The 15,101-nt window shown below is 38.6% G+C and overlaps 1 protein-coding gene across 4 annotated transcripts in view; it reads left to right on the plus strand.

The window, feature by feature from the left end:
* The first annotated feature begins 8,312 nt into the window (after window positions 1-8,312).
* The window catches only part of shisal1b (shisa like 1b), a 308,856-nt gene continuing 302,067 nt past the window's right edge, over window positions 8,313-15,101 (plus strand). Inside the window, exon 1 of one of the 4 annotated variants that reach the window (XM_051924562.1) lies at window positions 8,313-8,587. In XM_051924562.1, coding sequence (XP_051780522.1) covers window positions 8,566-8,587 — 22 coding nt within the window. In that variant the 5' untranslated portion in view covers window positions 8,313-8,565. Of the gene's footprint in view, window positions 8,588-9,181; window positions 9,469-15,101 lie in introns of those variants that run through there. The other 3 variants (XM_051924551.1, XM_028808955.2, XM_051924557.1) reach the window with 3 other exon arrangements.

A 15,101-nucleotide genomic window follows, 5' to 3' on the forward strand; every position in this document is an offset into this window, starting at 1 on the left:
TCTAAGATCCCAATAAACTAAAGCCAGAAACAAAAGCAAACTTCATTAACTACAAAAACAATACTTATGAAACTCCACTCTTAAAAATGAAAATCAAGGAACTGGGACCATCTTTTTCAACTCAGTGTAGAGGATGAAGGTGCTCTTAGCAGCAGTGATGTTAGAGTGGTCTCACCTTCGTGATTTCACACACACAACACAAACACAATGCCTAGATAGATAGATAGATAGTAAATAATAAACAAATCAATGGTAACAAAATATAATAAACACATAAAAATAACACTTAAAAGTAAAGAAGACACAGAAGAGAAAACGTTAACATAAGGCAAGAAACTGACCAAAGATGTAATATAACATTACAAACCCTTCCTCTCATCTCTCCATGGTCTCAGGATATCATGTTATCCTCACCTCTTTGATAGGATACCAACTTCAAAACTATTACATATTCCTGGAAGATCCCTATCCATTCTATAAGGATTCAGAACCATTAGTTTACTTAGTTTAAATAGGTGTATTTCCCACAAGCTACACTTAATAAAATTTTACCCGGATCCCCTGTGTCATCTTTGCTCACTCATTGTTCCTGGCATATTTATGTATACAGTATGTGGCGGTAATGTCTTAATTTTCTAGCTTTCTGGTATAAAATTTTCTTTCAGTTCCTTTGATGTTGTTGGTAACAATTCCTCCTCTACCACATTACCACAAATTTGTGTTCTCCTTAACCTATAAGGCCTGGCTGTCTCTATTAACCAACATACAGTAGGTTCATTTGCTTGGGCACAATATTAGCTACATTTCTCCTTAGTTGCTTTTGGCTGAGTCCTGAGTATGTCACTTTAACAAACTGACTGTCCTCTTTCTATAACTTGCTTCACTTAGAGCTGCCTACATTATGAATTCATGGAGCATCCAGTGAGCCTATTAAAACTGAAATTCTGCTGCTTCACTAGTAAAATTCTTTAATAACAGAACTCGGTTGTGAGGTAGCTCCCATTGTTGGATATGTAATTGCCGTGATTTAAAATTACTGCTGTTCCTCATGGTAAAGTATAGGATTTGAAACGGGTGAGATAAGTGAATGTTGGGTTTGTTATTACATGCAGACATTTATTGACATTACTTATTTATTATTTACTACTATATTCTTAATAATTGATCACAATACTGTAGTGTTTTGACACAAAACATGCTGCTTAGTCACCTAGTGTAGTTGCTACAAAGAGAAAGAGGACACAGCACATGGTTTCACAAACCTTAACAGACCCTAGTGTTAATCTTGAAAATAAATAATTGAACAAATATATAAATAAATTTACTATATAATAAAACACTAAAGTATGTGTGTCCAGTCCCTCAGTTTTTGGTCAGTTTTGCTTTGGTAATGCGATGAAAGAGGAAATGTGAGTATGAGATGCATGAGGAGGAGTAAAGGTGTAGGTGGCATGCTGAGAGAGGCACCTTCAAAGATGGCAAGTATAAAACTGGACAAGAGGCAAGAAAGACACCTTGCAAATAATGACAGAGTCTGAAAGGAAGGCTTTATGGGAATCCGCTTGAGAGAGGGAGCAGCAGGGAAGAGAAGTTTATACACATGCAAATACAGAGATGAAAGACATTGAACGTACGCACAGGGCAAGAGATGCCAAATTTTTTAAAATTATTCTAGCACCTGTCTTGAATAGGTACTGTGGCTAATAAATAAATAAATGGCCAACCATTTTCAGGCTCTCACGAGCTGACTCTGTGTACTTAGCAGTGGCACCTGACTACATTAACTTTCGACCAAATGACCAATAACACACTACAGAACTGAAAAAAGTGAAAGGGAAACAGCGTTTAACTAACCAAGTTAACAGAAACGCATAACAATAATATATGTTCAGACATTCTCAGAAAACAATAATCTGTAAAAGTCACAGGCACAGAGCAGAACAATGTGTTAATTTTATTCAACTAAACAACAAAAGAGTCTGATAATTAAAAAAAATTACAAGAGCTGACAGTTTTTGCCTTTGTTTCAGGATTGCTTTTATGCTGATGGAAAGTGACTGTTGAAACCTTGTGACTACAACTCCATAACACCAAGTGAAATCATGTGACCATGCCTAGTGACATGGTGACACTGAAACAATGTGATACAGCAAGCCAAACAGTAAGAAATTAAAAGTAAAAAATAAATAACAAGAAACTAATAAAAATGCACTCAGCTGTCAATATATCTGACACATTGCATGCAGCCTGTTACAGAGAGTGGAGAGTGAGCAAGTGAGTAGGTGGCAGGCTGTTGGTGCTACAACATTTTAAATGGAAAGCTGCATATTTTCTACAGACGGATTAAGGATATAAAACATTAATTAATGCCACCACGTTCAGTTTTGAAAGTAATGAAAGTTTTCATTTACAAATTAGTGCATTCCTTGAATTTGTATGTCTGAACTAATGAGAAGAATTTAAAAAAAATAAAGAGACTACCTATTAGCCACCACAATAGTTGGGAGATGGGCTAAGGATCCACAATCTTTTTATCATGTGGACCCATATTTTTTCCCCAAAAAATATGAACTTTAGCTAATAGCCTTCTAGCAGCCTGCCAACTGGATCACACTCTATTCTCGTTCCCCTGCCTCATTGTTTACATATTACAGGTGTTTTCTTTTTTTGTCAATGCTAATGACCTGACTATGTGCATCTGCACCTTTTCTTTATTAATTGACACTGTACTGATACATTTAGAGTTGAAAGTTAAAAATCACACTGTTTAAAAAGTGGAAAATTAAAAATAAAAAATGATCTTTTATTAAATGTTATGACCTGCATATATTCTTTTTTCATTGCAGATCATTTTGAACTTATTTTAAAGCCTGTTTGAGTAACATTTTGTAGAAGAAAAGGAAGGGATGTGAATTTTGTTGCACACTAAATCAGCTACACAAATGAAGAGTCATTAGGTACTCTTCTGCTTTCTTCTAAATACCCCACTGTGGCCACCAAAGAAACCTCAGAAAGTGTGCACTTACTGAATTAGATGGAAAGTAAACCTCATGGAATATGGTTTTAATAGCAACGATGTAAGCAATCATTTCTTTTCTGTATCTTAGAACTGAATAATGAATAATTTTTATAACATCATTTATAAAAAAAATAACAATGCACAATAGTGGGTGGCTTCTTGTACTCATGTAGTCTTAATTAGATGCAAGAGTAAAATTAAGATTCTGTTTATTTTTTAAAAACGTCATAGTGGAGCATGGGACAGCATGGCAATGCAATGATTTGTGATGCTCCCTTACAGCTCCTCACAGTTCTTGGTTATAGACTGTGTTGAGTTTGCATGTTTTCCCCATGTCTGTGTGGGTTTTTTCTAGTTACTTTAATTTCCTTCTATTTATAAAAATGTGGAGTTTTTTCACTGATGTGTGTGTTTATGTCCTAAGAGGTTCTGGTATCTATTAAGGGCTGTTTCTCCTATTGCATCGAATGATGAAGACTTCTTCCTATGACACTCAAATAGAGTGGGTTTTTAAAATGAATGGATGAGTAGAAAACTGAGTAGTGTAGCCAATTAAGTTCACCTCAACAGAGTTATAAGTCTATTAACCAATCAGGAGCGAGCTCTGTGTGAACTTTGCATGTTCTCTTCTTTCCTCAAGGGATATACTGTATGACATCCTTTGCAAGTTATTTGTGAACAAATATGTTTATATTTGTATGTGTCTTTTTTTGAATGTTCACTCCTTAGACTTATCAGCTTTGACACTCGCATTACTGTTTGTCTTGAACGAGGAGTTCCAAAGCAAACAAGATCCAAAAAAGCACTTCCAATAATGCCCACTAAAAGGGCAAAGCATTCAAAAGTAGGATAGTAATGGAGTACACACAGGATTTTTATAAAATAAAAAGTGTATTCTTCAAAAAACAATATTCCCAAAGCAGTGAAGCTCAGTGGAATTGCCTGAGACACAAGGAAATCCAAAGCAAACAGTTCTCAATACAGCTAAACAAAGATTTGTCAAAAAGCAGAGCAAAATGTCAATAATCCAGTAATTCACAAAAAGTACAAAGTGTAGCATAAACACAGAATCTCACCAAAAAAAATCCAATATCCATTCAAAATAAACCACCAGGAACAATGGGAGACTCTCCAAATTTATAGAGTGGAGGGGAGTTCCTGCTGGTGATTGGCAGGTGACCACACCTCAAGGGGTACCACCCACAACACACATGGGACATAATACAGGTAGCTTAAAGAGAGAGGCAAGGCTATGCGGCTGTCAGAAAAGAGGGCCTCACAAAGCTACATGACAGAAGAAAAGATATATTGACTGATGAGTATCTATTGTATGTATCCCTAAATTATCTACTTCCAAAGTGTTATGGCATGGGAAATCCATCTATTCACTAAATGAGGGATGTGTTTGATTAACCTTTAACACTTTAGACCATTCTTAATTGAAAATACCATTTTCAGGTTATTCTCCTTTCCAGTCCAAAGACAACCTAATGACTTTATATGCTTAACCAAGCATGTTCTTTCACCCATTAATGAGTGAATTACAAGTATTCCCTCTGTTTAGGAAAAGTTGAGGAAGAGGTCTGAATTAGATAATCTGAGTGGCCAAAAAAAAATATTGCTACACTGCATTTAGAGAGTTAATGAAATTTAGAAAGGAGAGAGGTGGAGGCCAAGCATTTCTGAGCAGATTTGAAAAATATTATATAACTTTTTTGTAAAATGAGCTTTTATGTCACTAAGAACATAAACATATAAAGCACTTGCATTCTCAGGTCTTCATAATCCAGTTTAGAGTTGCAGATGATCAGAGCTGTTCAAGGCAAGAACCACACTTGGATGGAGGATGAGTCCATCGCAGGGTGCAATCTTACAAACGCCCACACTGGTCTAATTTGGAGTCACCAATTAACTTCACGTGTATATAACAATATTTCACACATCTACAGTCAAAGTGTATTTATGATTTATTTCATTTCGAAAATCTATGTAAAATAGGTTACTCCTGGGATAGGATGTCTTTTGTGTGGAATTTGCATGTTCTCCTCAGGTTTGAGCTAATTAAAATTAAGGTGCCAAAGCAATGCTTCAGAGCGATACCATAGGGGAACTATTTTTGGTTTCCAAAAGAACCATTCACATGACGATTCCTGAAAAAACTTTTTATTTAGACCCATAGCAGGTTCCATCAACAACCATGGATCAATGATGACACATTTCTAAAATAATGGGGTCATTATTTTCAAATTACTCTTTCAACGTACAATAACACACTCCCAGGATTTATTAATCTGTTAGTATCCTGCTAGTTAGCCTTCTTTTCATTAAAGATTTCTATGTTATCCGTATAAGGGGAACCTTCAAAAAGCCCAAAGACCTAATTTCACATGCAAAGAACCCTTCCCACAATGAAATGGTTCTTTTTCAAGCAATGCTTCGTTACAGAATCCAGTATAGTGCCATTAAAGAGTAATTATTTTTATGAGTATATAGACTGGTAGAATGATTATTGACAGTTGCTTGAGTTAAGTGAAGGTGGCAAGCAAAAGAATGGTGTTCTCTACAGTGTCTGTCTCTACCCTTTTGAACATGTGCATGGTATTGAGTGGCACATGGGGTTCATATTCCCACATCACCTTCCAACAGATAACAGACCATTGTTCATTATTTGCATGCCAAAATGGCCTAGTTGGATGTAAAGGAGATTTATGATAAGAGATTTACAGTGTTACTCCTTGAGTGGGTGACCTTGAAAGAAAACGTCCATCTTCAAGACAGTCAGTCAGTCATTTTCCAACCTGCTATATCCTAACACAGGGTCACGGGTTTCTGCTGGGGCCAATTCCAGCCAGCACAAGGGGCAAGGCAGGAACAAACCCTGGGCAGGGCACCAGCCCACCACAGGGCACACACACACACACTAGGGACAATTTAGGATCGCCAATCGACCTAACCTGCATGTCTTTGGACTGTGGAAGGAAACTGGAGCACCCGGAGGAAACCCACGCTGACACGGGGAGAACATGCAAACTCCACGCAGGGAGGACCCGGGAAGCAAACCCGGTTCTCCTAACTGCGAGGCAGCAGCGCTACCACTGCGCCACTTTTTTAAAATTGTGTATGGTCTTCACTTATCAATGGTCTTAATTTTACTGTAAATCACTTTGACTATTAATGCGCATGAGCATGACTCTTTAAATCGCTAACAAAGAACCTTCTAAACCGACTAATTGGCTCTGTACCTATATGGGACTGGGAAGAAGTGATAATGCTCATAATCGTTGTCAACAAACAGAATTTTAATTAAAAACAGCTTATCTGCCTGTCATTTAATCACCACCACATACAATGTATTTCTATACACCTGTTAGATATTCTTTTTTCTATTAGTGGAGTTTAATGCGGAATCCAGCCTGGATTTGTAAAATGTCAGAAGCGGAATTTCTTCTAGTGATTGGCACCCGTGCCCTTTTCATTCTCCTTAAGCAAATCTCCAAATAAATGCTTGAAATGAAAAGAAGATAAGGAGAATAAAAAGTGAAACATATGGTCTGAATGGCAGCTGTACAAGGTAAAGTGAGGCAGAATGTCGGAAAAACAGAAGAGCTGCCTGTGTGCTTCCAAGCAAGCCGCAGGACGCGAGCTCCGCTTCTCGGATGTTTTGTCCAGTGACGCTTTAAAGTCAGACTCGCTTTGGAAATGTTCAGTTGATGGATAACATTTTCGATGTCTTTAATTCGTTTATCCATCCATCATTTGTCAAATATGCATTGCTCCCGTGTGTACATGCTGGTGTGCGCGTGCGTGGCGCCCAGTCTTAGGTAGTTTCCTGCTCAGTGCCGGATACTGCCTGTATTGGCTCAGTATACCCCGATACCTTACCTGAACCTTGCACTCAAGTGAATGTTACTTGTTTGTTGTGCATCAATAAGGCAAGATAGAATAAAACGACAAAAAAAATAAATGGAAAAGATAGAAAGACGATCCCATTTGGGAATTTAAAAGCCATATGCATTCTTCCAGCCCCAGGGACCGCTGTTATCACTAATGACATATAAAACACAAAGTTGTGCATGCTCCGGGGATCTGGAAGGACTGTCTATCAGTAATAAATGACAAATAAAATCTACTTTTAAAGTACTGTAAAAAATGAAGATGCAATCTTACCTACGGAGACGACTAAAAACTCACACTCCACAACCCAAAATCCCTCTTCACACAAATAAAATTATATTTGCATACATGTTGAAATGTTTTCATTGAAGAGACACAGAAAACTCTTACTTTAACGATCAAACGTACTTCCTACATCCCTAACCTTTGGACACCTGTATCGCCCAGGGGCTCAATCCCTGAGACGGCCCTGCTTGCATCTGCTGATACTGAACAGGACCTAGTAGAATTTGAGTTCAGTATTTCCAGTAATTAGACTTTGCAGACAATCATCAACACTGCCAATCTTTCCTCCTGAGTGCGACCCAGATTTAGTTGATCGAGTAAAGTTACAATTAGGTTTATGTATAGAAACCCGCTGGAGACGAACTTTATATAAAAAAGATGTGATCTAGCATAGGATCAAATATAAAATACATTTACAGTAGTAGCTTCTCTGTTTTAAACATTTATACGCGTACATTTAAACAAAAAAAAAATCTTCTTTTGAGGTCTTTCACAAATTAGATTCGATATTACACTGCTGCAAGCTTCTGGGGTCAAAATGTACTTTCCACATTGTATGACTGCTGACTCAAGGGACCTATTAAGACTGAGTCTCCCCGCGACATATCTTCCATCTTGCCCCGTAAGAACGGTGTTCTACAACATTTTAAGGTACACACCGGAGATGTCAAGAACCAGTTTTAGCATTAAAAAGCGAAGCATGCGATCTCAAAGGATCTGGTTTTGAATGGGGGCGCATGATGCATCTTCTTTTGTGGAGATTCTAGGAAATTCATCTTCTGCATTAAATTGCTGCCGACATATAAAATCCCACGGGATCAATGTTTCATTCTAAAAATCTTCTAGGTTTTAATTTTATCGAACTCATTACATAGCTTCAAAAGTATAGTATGCGGCGATACAAAGCCTGCTGAAATGCTTCGTGATGAAATATCAGCTATTTTGCAAGGTACGTGCAAACCAGAACTGATATGAACTTGGAGAGCGGCCACCCGTGTCTTGCAAAGATGCTCCTTCCATTCGCATTCGGAGAGCGCGCCCATGAGCCGGCACGGATTTGCGAGGCGCGCGCACGCCGGAGGGAAGGCAGGCTGGAGGAGACACGTGCACGCGGGAAAAAGCGCGTGTCGGCGCTCGCCGGCAGGGATGCTGTTGCCCCTCTTGTTACTCTCCGGCAAGCATCTGACTGTACGATAAGTGATGAGCGGCGGCACCGAAAATGACTGGCTTAGCTGAGACGCGAAGGTCTTGGCAGGTTGGCTCTGCTCAAGTGGCCGGTTGGAACTGAACTCTTTCATCTGTACGTTTTCCTTGCTGCTGTGAACTTTTTGTGAAGTCTCCCAAGGTTCGTGACACGCAGGGAACAGATGTGTCAGCGCACTCCGACAGGTAAGTGACTGGGGCTCGGACACGCGTGGCACGGTGCAGTCTGTGCGGTGGGGCACAATGCCTATTTGGTTTTTGATTGCACAACACAGTACTGAGAATTGTTTGTGTGAATCTGACTAACGACATCTTTTGTGTTTTTGTGAACTGTGATCCTTCGGCAGGTGAACTCTGTGTGTACACGAGAGTTGTGTACTCCGCGGTCGTGGGAGTGCCCGATACTCGTTTGTGATATTCGAGTTGCACATGAATGTTGATTTGAGTCAATAATAAAACAGACATTTGCAAGCATTTTAGGCATTTGACTTAGGGGTGCATTTTATATTTGCGGATTGTGTTGGATAGTAGGCTGTAAGTGAAGTGGGGGAGTTCGCCTTACAGTTACGAGTATTTTTAATATTGTGCATGCGTCGTGTGCATGTGAATTGTGGGTGTGTTTGATTGTATGATTTTTGCATGCGTGAAAAAACTGCGAACATTTTATATATGTGGGCAGCGTATACAAATCACATGCTTTACATGTTTTACGCGTGGATTATGTTCGTGCGTGTTTTACTGTAAAAGCGAGTGTGACTTGTGCAGAAAGTTTTGGATTCTGATGATAAAATTGTTATTATTGTGAGCGGATGACCACCGTAAATTGCTGCGATTCGAAGGAGTTGTTTGTTTGAACTGCGTGTGAGTGCAGGGCATATGCTTTTACGCGCATGCCTTCCCAGTCCACATCCAAAGAAACGGTGCAAACAAGGTGGCAGTTCACGGGAAACAAAGCTGGCCGAATCGTCAGGCTTCAAAGATAAGCACGTGAAAAGACAGAAGATGGGTGGCCCATCTGAACACTGCAAATTTCTCTAATCAGTGTGGATTCTTCGTTTGAATGATGTGTGAGTACAGTATATGTAATATTTCTGTGTATGCATACTATGTGAGAAGGAGTACTTTTCATGTCTGGCAGTTTTTGAATTAAAAGTGAGTGCCTGAGCCAACCCAACCCAGTGTTTAGTGATTTTAAGTGAACTGCCCAGTCTGTTGATACTGTGTGGGAAGTGTATGCTTGGTGCATTGTTTGTGTATTTGTAAATGTGTGGATGCCGTAGGAAGTAATTTATGTGAATGCATCTGGTGTGTTTTCAGAAGTCAGTATTAACAATAAAGGCATGCAGATGTTCAATGCATGTACGACAAGTTGATTTTTTAAGGGTTAAGAATTGTGTACACATGGCCAACTTATGGTGTGTATGTAAGCATTAAGTGCACCTTTAAGCTTCAAGCTTGTATGAGTTGGAAGGATTGTGTGTGTACATGTATCAATCATTTCTAACAGTAGTATGCCCATGAAACAGTTATGAGCAGGCATGTTCTTTCACATCAGAGACACTGATGTGCTCTATATACAGTAACAGGTGGGTGTAATTGTGTAAACTGTGAGGTAAAAAAGAAGCATAGAACATTGTGTGAAACTGTGAGGAGATTGATATTTGTGTGAAAGTGTGTATCAGTCGTTTTGTTTAATTGATATGTTTTCTGACTAAACCTGTAATATTGTAGTGTATATGTAACTGTCTTGAGTTACAGTAAGTAATTTTCTGTTGTTGTGTGTGTGTGCCTGTTGATTTGGCAGCTTTTCTTCCTGTGCACATTCACTGTGTTTGCACTTGCTCTTTGGATGTGAGTACAACCAGTAAAGCTTGTGATCTGGGAAGGCATGTGTGTAACTTCTCTGGTCTTAATTGTGAAGGCAAGGATATGCAGACCTGATAAGGAAAAAAAAATAGAATTGTGTAAGTGGATACCTCAGCCTTGTAAACTGGATAGATTTGTACTTGTATGAATCATTTGGTGTCTTGGTTTTGGAGTCTTGATTATGATAACGTCATGACTACAAACATACTGTATGTAGTCAGTCCCTGAAGGAAAACAAAATCATGCCTAGATTTCTCCAAGCTTGTATATTTGAGTTAAGAGAAAATTATACAGTAAAAAAATAAACCCTCTGCAAAGTTTACATCATCCAGGGCTACATGGCGAGCACTTTAAAAACAGTGTTCAGACAAGCTGATAAGTGATAGTAAATGTTCCACTCATCCTGCTTTTTGTTTGGCTGATCAGGGGATCTGCTCAGATTCCTAAATGAATTCTAAAAAGTTATTGTATGTTTATGGAACAATGTTTGAAAAGTTATTTTGCCCTGGACATTTTAGGTCTGAGTGGTTGTGTATTACATTGAAAAAGCATCTTGAGACACAGTTTGCAAGTAGTAGTCTAAACGTAAAAAAGATAAATAAGCTGTTACAATTATACGTCAGAATTCATTTGTAGTTTCCACTCAGCTTTTTTTGTTATTGTAACCTACGGTAGTGTTTTGAAAGAACAGTGTTTCCTTAGTTTAAGGTGACACAGTAGGGAAAGTATAGTTTTCTTACGATGGTCTAGAGGGGGATGCTATTGAGAATTAATATTTCTTAGTCAATCATCTAATCAGTCAGTTATACAGTCTAATAATCTTTAATATATATTAATATATTTCATAATGAGTATTGTTATAAAGTGCTTTAGAAAGCTATTATTATTACTTGTAGTATTATGGTCCTCCATGTTATTTTACACTTCAACAAATAAATATGCCCCCTGAGGCAGTTCTTTCTGAATAAAGTGCTTTAATAATAGGCTTATTTTTATTCTCCAAGATGACTTTCTGTAATATGTTCTTCTAACTTGGCTAGTGTACAGAAGACACCATATCCCCTGATGTTTTAAATGTAAAAATGCTTTTTGTGTATGCTTTTTCTTTTTAGCCTGTTCTAACCTCAAGACATAGGATAGCATGGGTTAGGGTTTCATTTGAACAGCAATATGAAATTAATTTCTGTAGTAGATGGAATTATTTGGCAGACTCACAGGGAAACACCATGATGTGTGCCTACTACTAAGTTTAAAATTATGTGCTTCCAATTAAGCCCAACCTAGCTGCTCCCATTTTTTAATATTTTTGTCTTTTGACCCAATTTGATTTACAGTCTGTTTACTACCACCATAACAGAACTAATGAAAGGTGGAGAGCACAGTCAACTCAGAACATTGAGGTTTATTAGTGCAGAGTTGTGTTTATTCCACTAAGGAGTTTTTACAGGCAGTTGCTCAGCACAGTTTGTAGAAAATCATGTTAGGGATCAGTGTTTGCATATTTTGTGTGAGTGAGCTACTGCTAACAACTTAATCAAAACTTGACTTTACTTTAATATTTGTCTTAGAAGATTCAAACACATGCTTTCCATATGCCATTATTTGCCATTAGGAAAACCTAAATGTCTCATTTATGCATACACTGGGAACTTCAACTTTCTGTGTTTAGCACCATCTATCTATCTATCTATCTATCTATCTATCTATCTATCTATCTATCTATCTATCTATCTATCTATCTATCTATCTATCTATCTATCTATCTATCTATCTATCTATCTATCTATCTATCTATCTATCTATCTATCTATCTATCTATCTATCTATCTATCCATCCATCCATCTATCTATCTATCTATCTATCAGCTATATAATAATTACCTGTTGTTATAGAGTTTGAGTCTTTATACATAGAAAGTAAAAGCCACCAGCCTGATGCACACCTTTTCATAGGCTTACCTTTGCAATGATTTAAGAAAACAACAAGAATTAGTAAAGCACTATTATGGAACACACTTTGTTTACATTTTGTCTTGGGTAAATATACCTCAAATCACTGCCATTTTTTATTCTTATTACTTATTTATACCACTTTTACGTTATTATATTTTTGCCTTCATTCCCCATGCTCTTAATAACTATGAATATTTTCACTGTTATTCTCTCACTTTCTTCATTATACATATTATAAGATGTCTCTTGGAATTTGTAAGTTGGTAAAAGAATTTTCTGAAAGGAAAGAAATAAAGAAACAGATTGTAGTGCAGTGGTTAATGAGGCTGCCATCTAGCACCAGGGACATGTCCTGGTTACTGCGGGGATTGCATGTTTTTCTCCAAGTATGCTTGGGTTTTCTACTTGTATTTAGTTTTCCTCATACAGCACAAAACATACATGTTGGATTAATATTTGTCTCTAAATTGGCCAGATGGGCCTGGTTGTGGGTCTACATGAGTTTGTCTTGTGGTAAACTGGTATCCTGTCCAGTTCTGGTTTCTTCCATGTTCATGGGCTGATGGCAAGAGAAGTCCTAGTTCCTCCTACATTTAAAATAACATTTTCAGAAAATGGATGGATGGAATGCACAGAGATCTACTGGTGGACTAAACCTCTTCTTAGCTTTTGTGAGTTTAAAAAATGCGGCAATAGTATTTTGACTCACTAAAGGAAAATATATATAAAAACAATCTGAATAAAGGTGCAGGTGGAGTAGGGATCAATAAATAACTGTGCTGTCAATGAAATAAAGCTTAAAGAGTGAAAAACAACCTGTAAAAAGTGAGACAGAAAATGGGAGGCATGTGATTTCTTCTTTTCAGATATATTTCGAAAGCTCCATTTTCAGTCGAAGACTGGAAAATATAGTTTTAAGCCATCATTTAATGATACAAAATAGAGTGTGACTCTTCATTTGTGTGCTTTGTTTGTAATGTGAGAGCCAGTTTCTAAGGTGACTGCCTGGGCGAGCCAGAACTGCATGGTCCTAGTTTCTGTCATGTATTAAAGGCTCTTTGACTAGTAATTCTTGAATCAAAAGTTTTATTCAAGGATCAGAGGCATTTATTGGACAGTTTGAAGACGCTCCCTTTATTCATGTAAATGTCCTATTGAGCTACTGGTTTTCTCACCAAGCAAAAACATATGCCAATTAGATTCTCTTCAATATCACGTTAAAATGCTGCGTTCATGTGAACCCTTTACAGAAATACCTCAGTTAATGAAGTGGATGTGTTCTTGGATATACATTCTTTATTATCAGAGTTACATTTAACATTGGAGGAATATAGATATGTGTTGGAATGACATCATGGGAGCCAGGGTTTAGTTTGGGTGGGTGTTGTGAGGTTCATGAAACCTGCCATCTCTTTTTTAGCTGCTGTACAACATCAATACCATGTAGGCTCCTTCCATTGCCTTGTATATTGCCTATTGCATCACATTGTACATCACAAATATTAGCACTGCTTTTATGAATGCCATATCAAATATTATATAACAGAGAATTAGCAACCAGATGGTCTCATAGATACACAGACACTTGTCCTTTGTATTATGGAACAAGTACCTAAAAAGTCACTACATATATACCCTCTCTCTCTCTTTCTGTGTATATATATATACTGTATATATACAGTATATATATATATATATATATATATATATATATATATATATATATATATATATATTGCTCCTGGTGGGGCCTATACCGAGAGGTCATGAGCCCGAGAGAGGGCGTCAGCGTTGGCATGAAGAGACTCCTGTCGATGAACGAGTGAAAACTTGTATTGCTGCAGGTCAAGAAACCACCTAGTGACTCGTGGATTCGACTCCTTGTGAAGGGCCATCCACTTTAGGGGTGCTTGGTCCGTCACCAGAGTGAACACCCAACCCAAAAGGTAGTACCGCAACTGCGCAACTTATTCGCCAGGGCTTCCTTCTCCACTGCTGCATACCTGGTCTCCCAGTCCAACAGTTTCCAGCTTAGGTACATTACGGGGTGTTCAACACTGTCGACGCTTTGGCTCAACACAGCTCCCAAGCCTGTGTCCGAAGTGTTCATCTGGAGGACAAATGGAAGAGAAAAGTTAGGGGCTATTAATATAGGTGCTGAAGTTAGAGCCTGTTTCAAGTCACCGAATGCAGCTTCCGCCTTGTCAGACCATACCACTAGGTTGGGAGCTCTTTTCTTTGTCAAGTCGGTCAAGGGTGCCGGCTCTCTCGGAGAAGCGAGGCACAAACCGGCGGTAGTACCCAGCCAGGACCAGCTGCTTGTTTCGCAGATGGGGCCATGTCAGTATGGCATTTAATTTGGAACACTGTGGCCTCACAGTACCCAGGCCCACCAGGTAGCCCCAAGTATTTAGCCTCTCTCAACCCAAAGAAACATTTCTTGGGATTGATTCGAAGCCTGGCCTCTCCTAGTGCCCACAATACCGCTGTGACCTGCTGTACATGTGTCTTCCACGTACTGGAATAGATGACAATGTCATCCAGGTAGGCAGCACAATATGTGTTATGGGGTTGGAGCACTTTGTCCACCAGACGCTGGAAAATTGCAGGCGCCCCGTGTAACCCGATTTGAAGGACATGATACTGCCAGTGCACGCTAGGGGTGCTAAACGTGGTCTTAGCCTTTGCGGACTCCGTTAAAGGAACCTGCCAGTACCCCTTCGTCATGTCAAGTGTGTTTAGGAACCTAGCAAAATCTCCAACTGCCATCGGGCTTAGCAATCAAGACGATGGGACTGGACCAGGGACTGAAACTCTCCTCAATCACTCCTAGTTCCAGCATTCGCTTGATTTCCAGTTCCACCTCAGCTTTCTTTGCCTC

This window comes from Erpetoichthys calabaricus, chromosome 1 (genome assembly GCF_900747795.2).
Source record: "Erpetoichthys calabaricus chromosome 1, fErpCal1.3, whole genome shotgun sequence".
In the NCBI taxonomy this organism is placed as follows: Eukaryota; Metazoa; Chordata; class Cladistia; order Polypteriformes; family Polypteridae; genus Erpetoichthys; species Erpetoichthys calabaricus.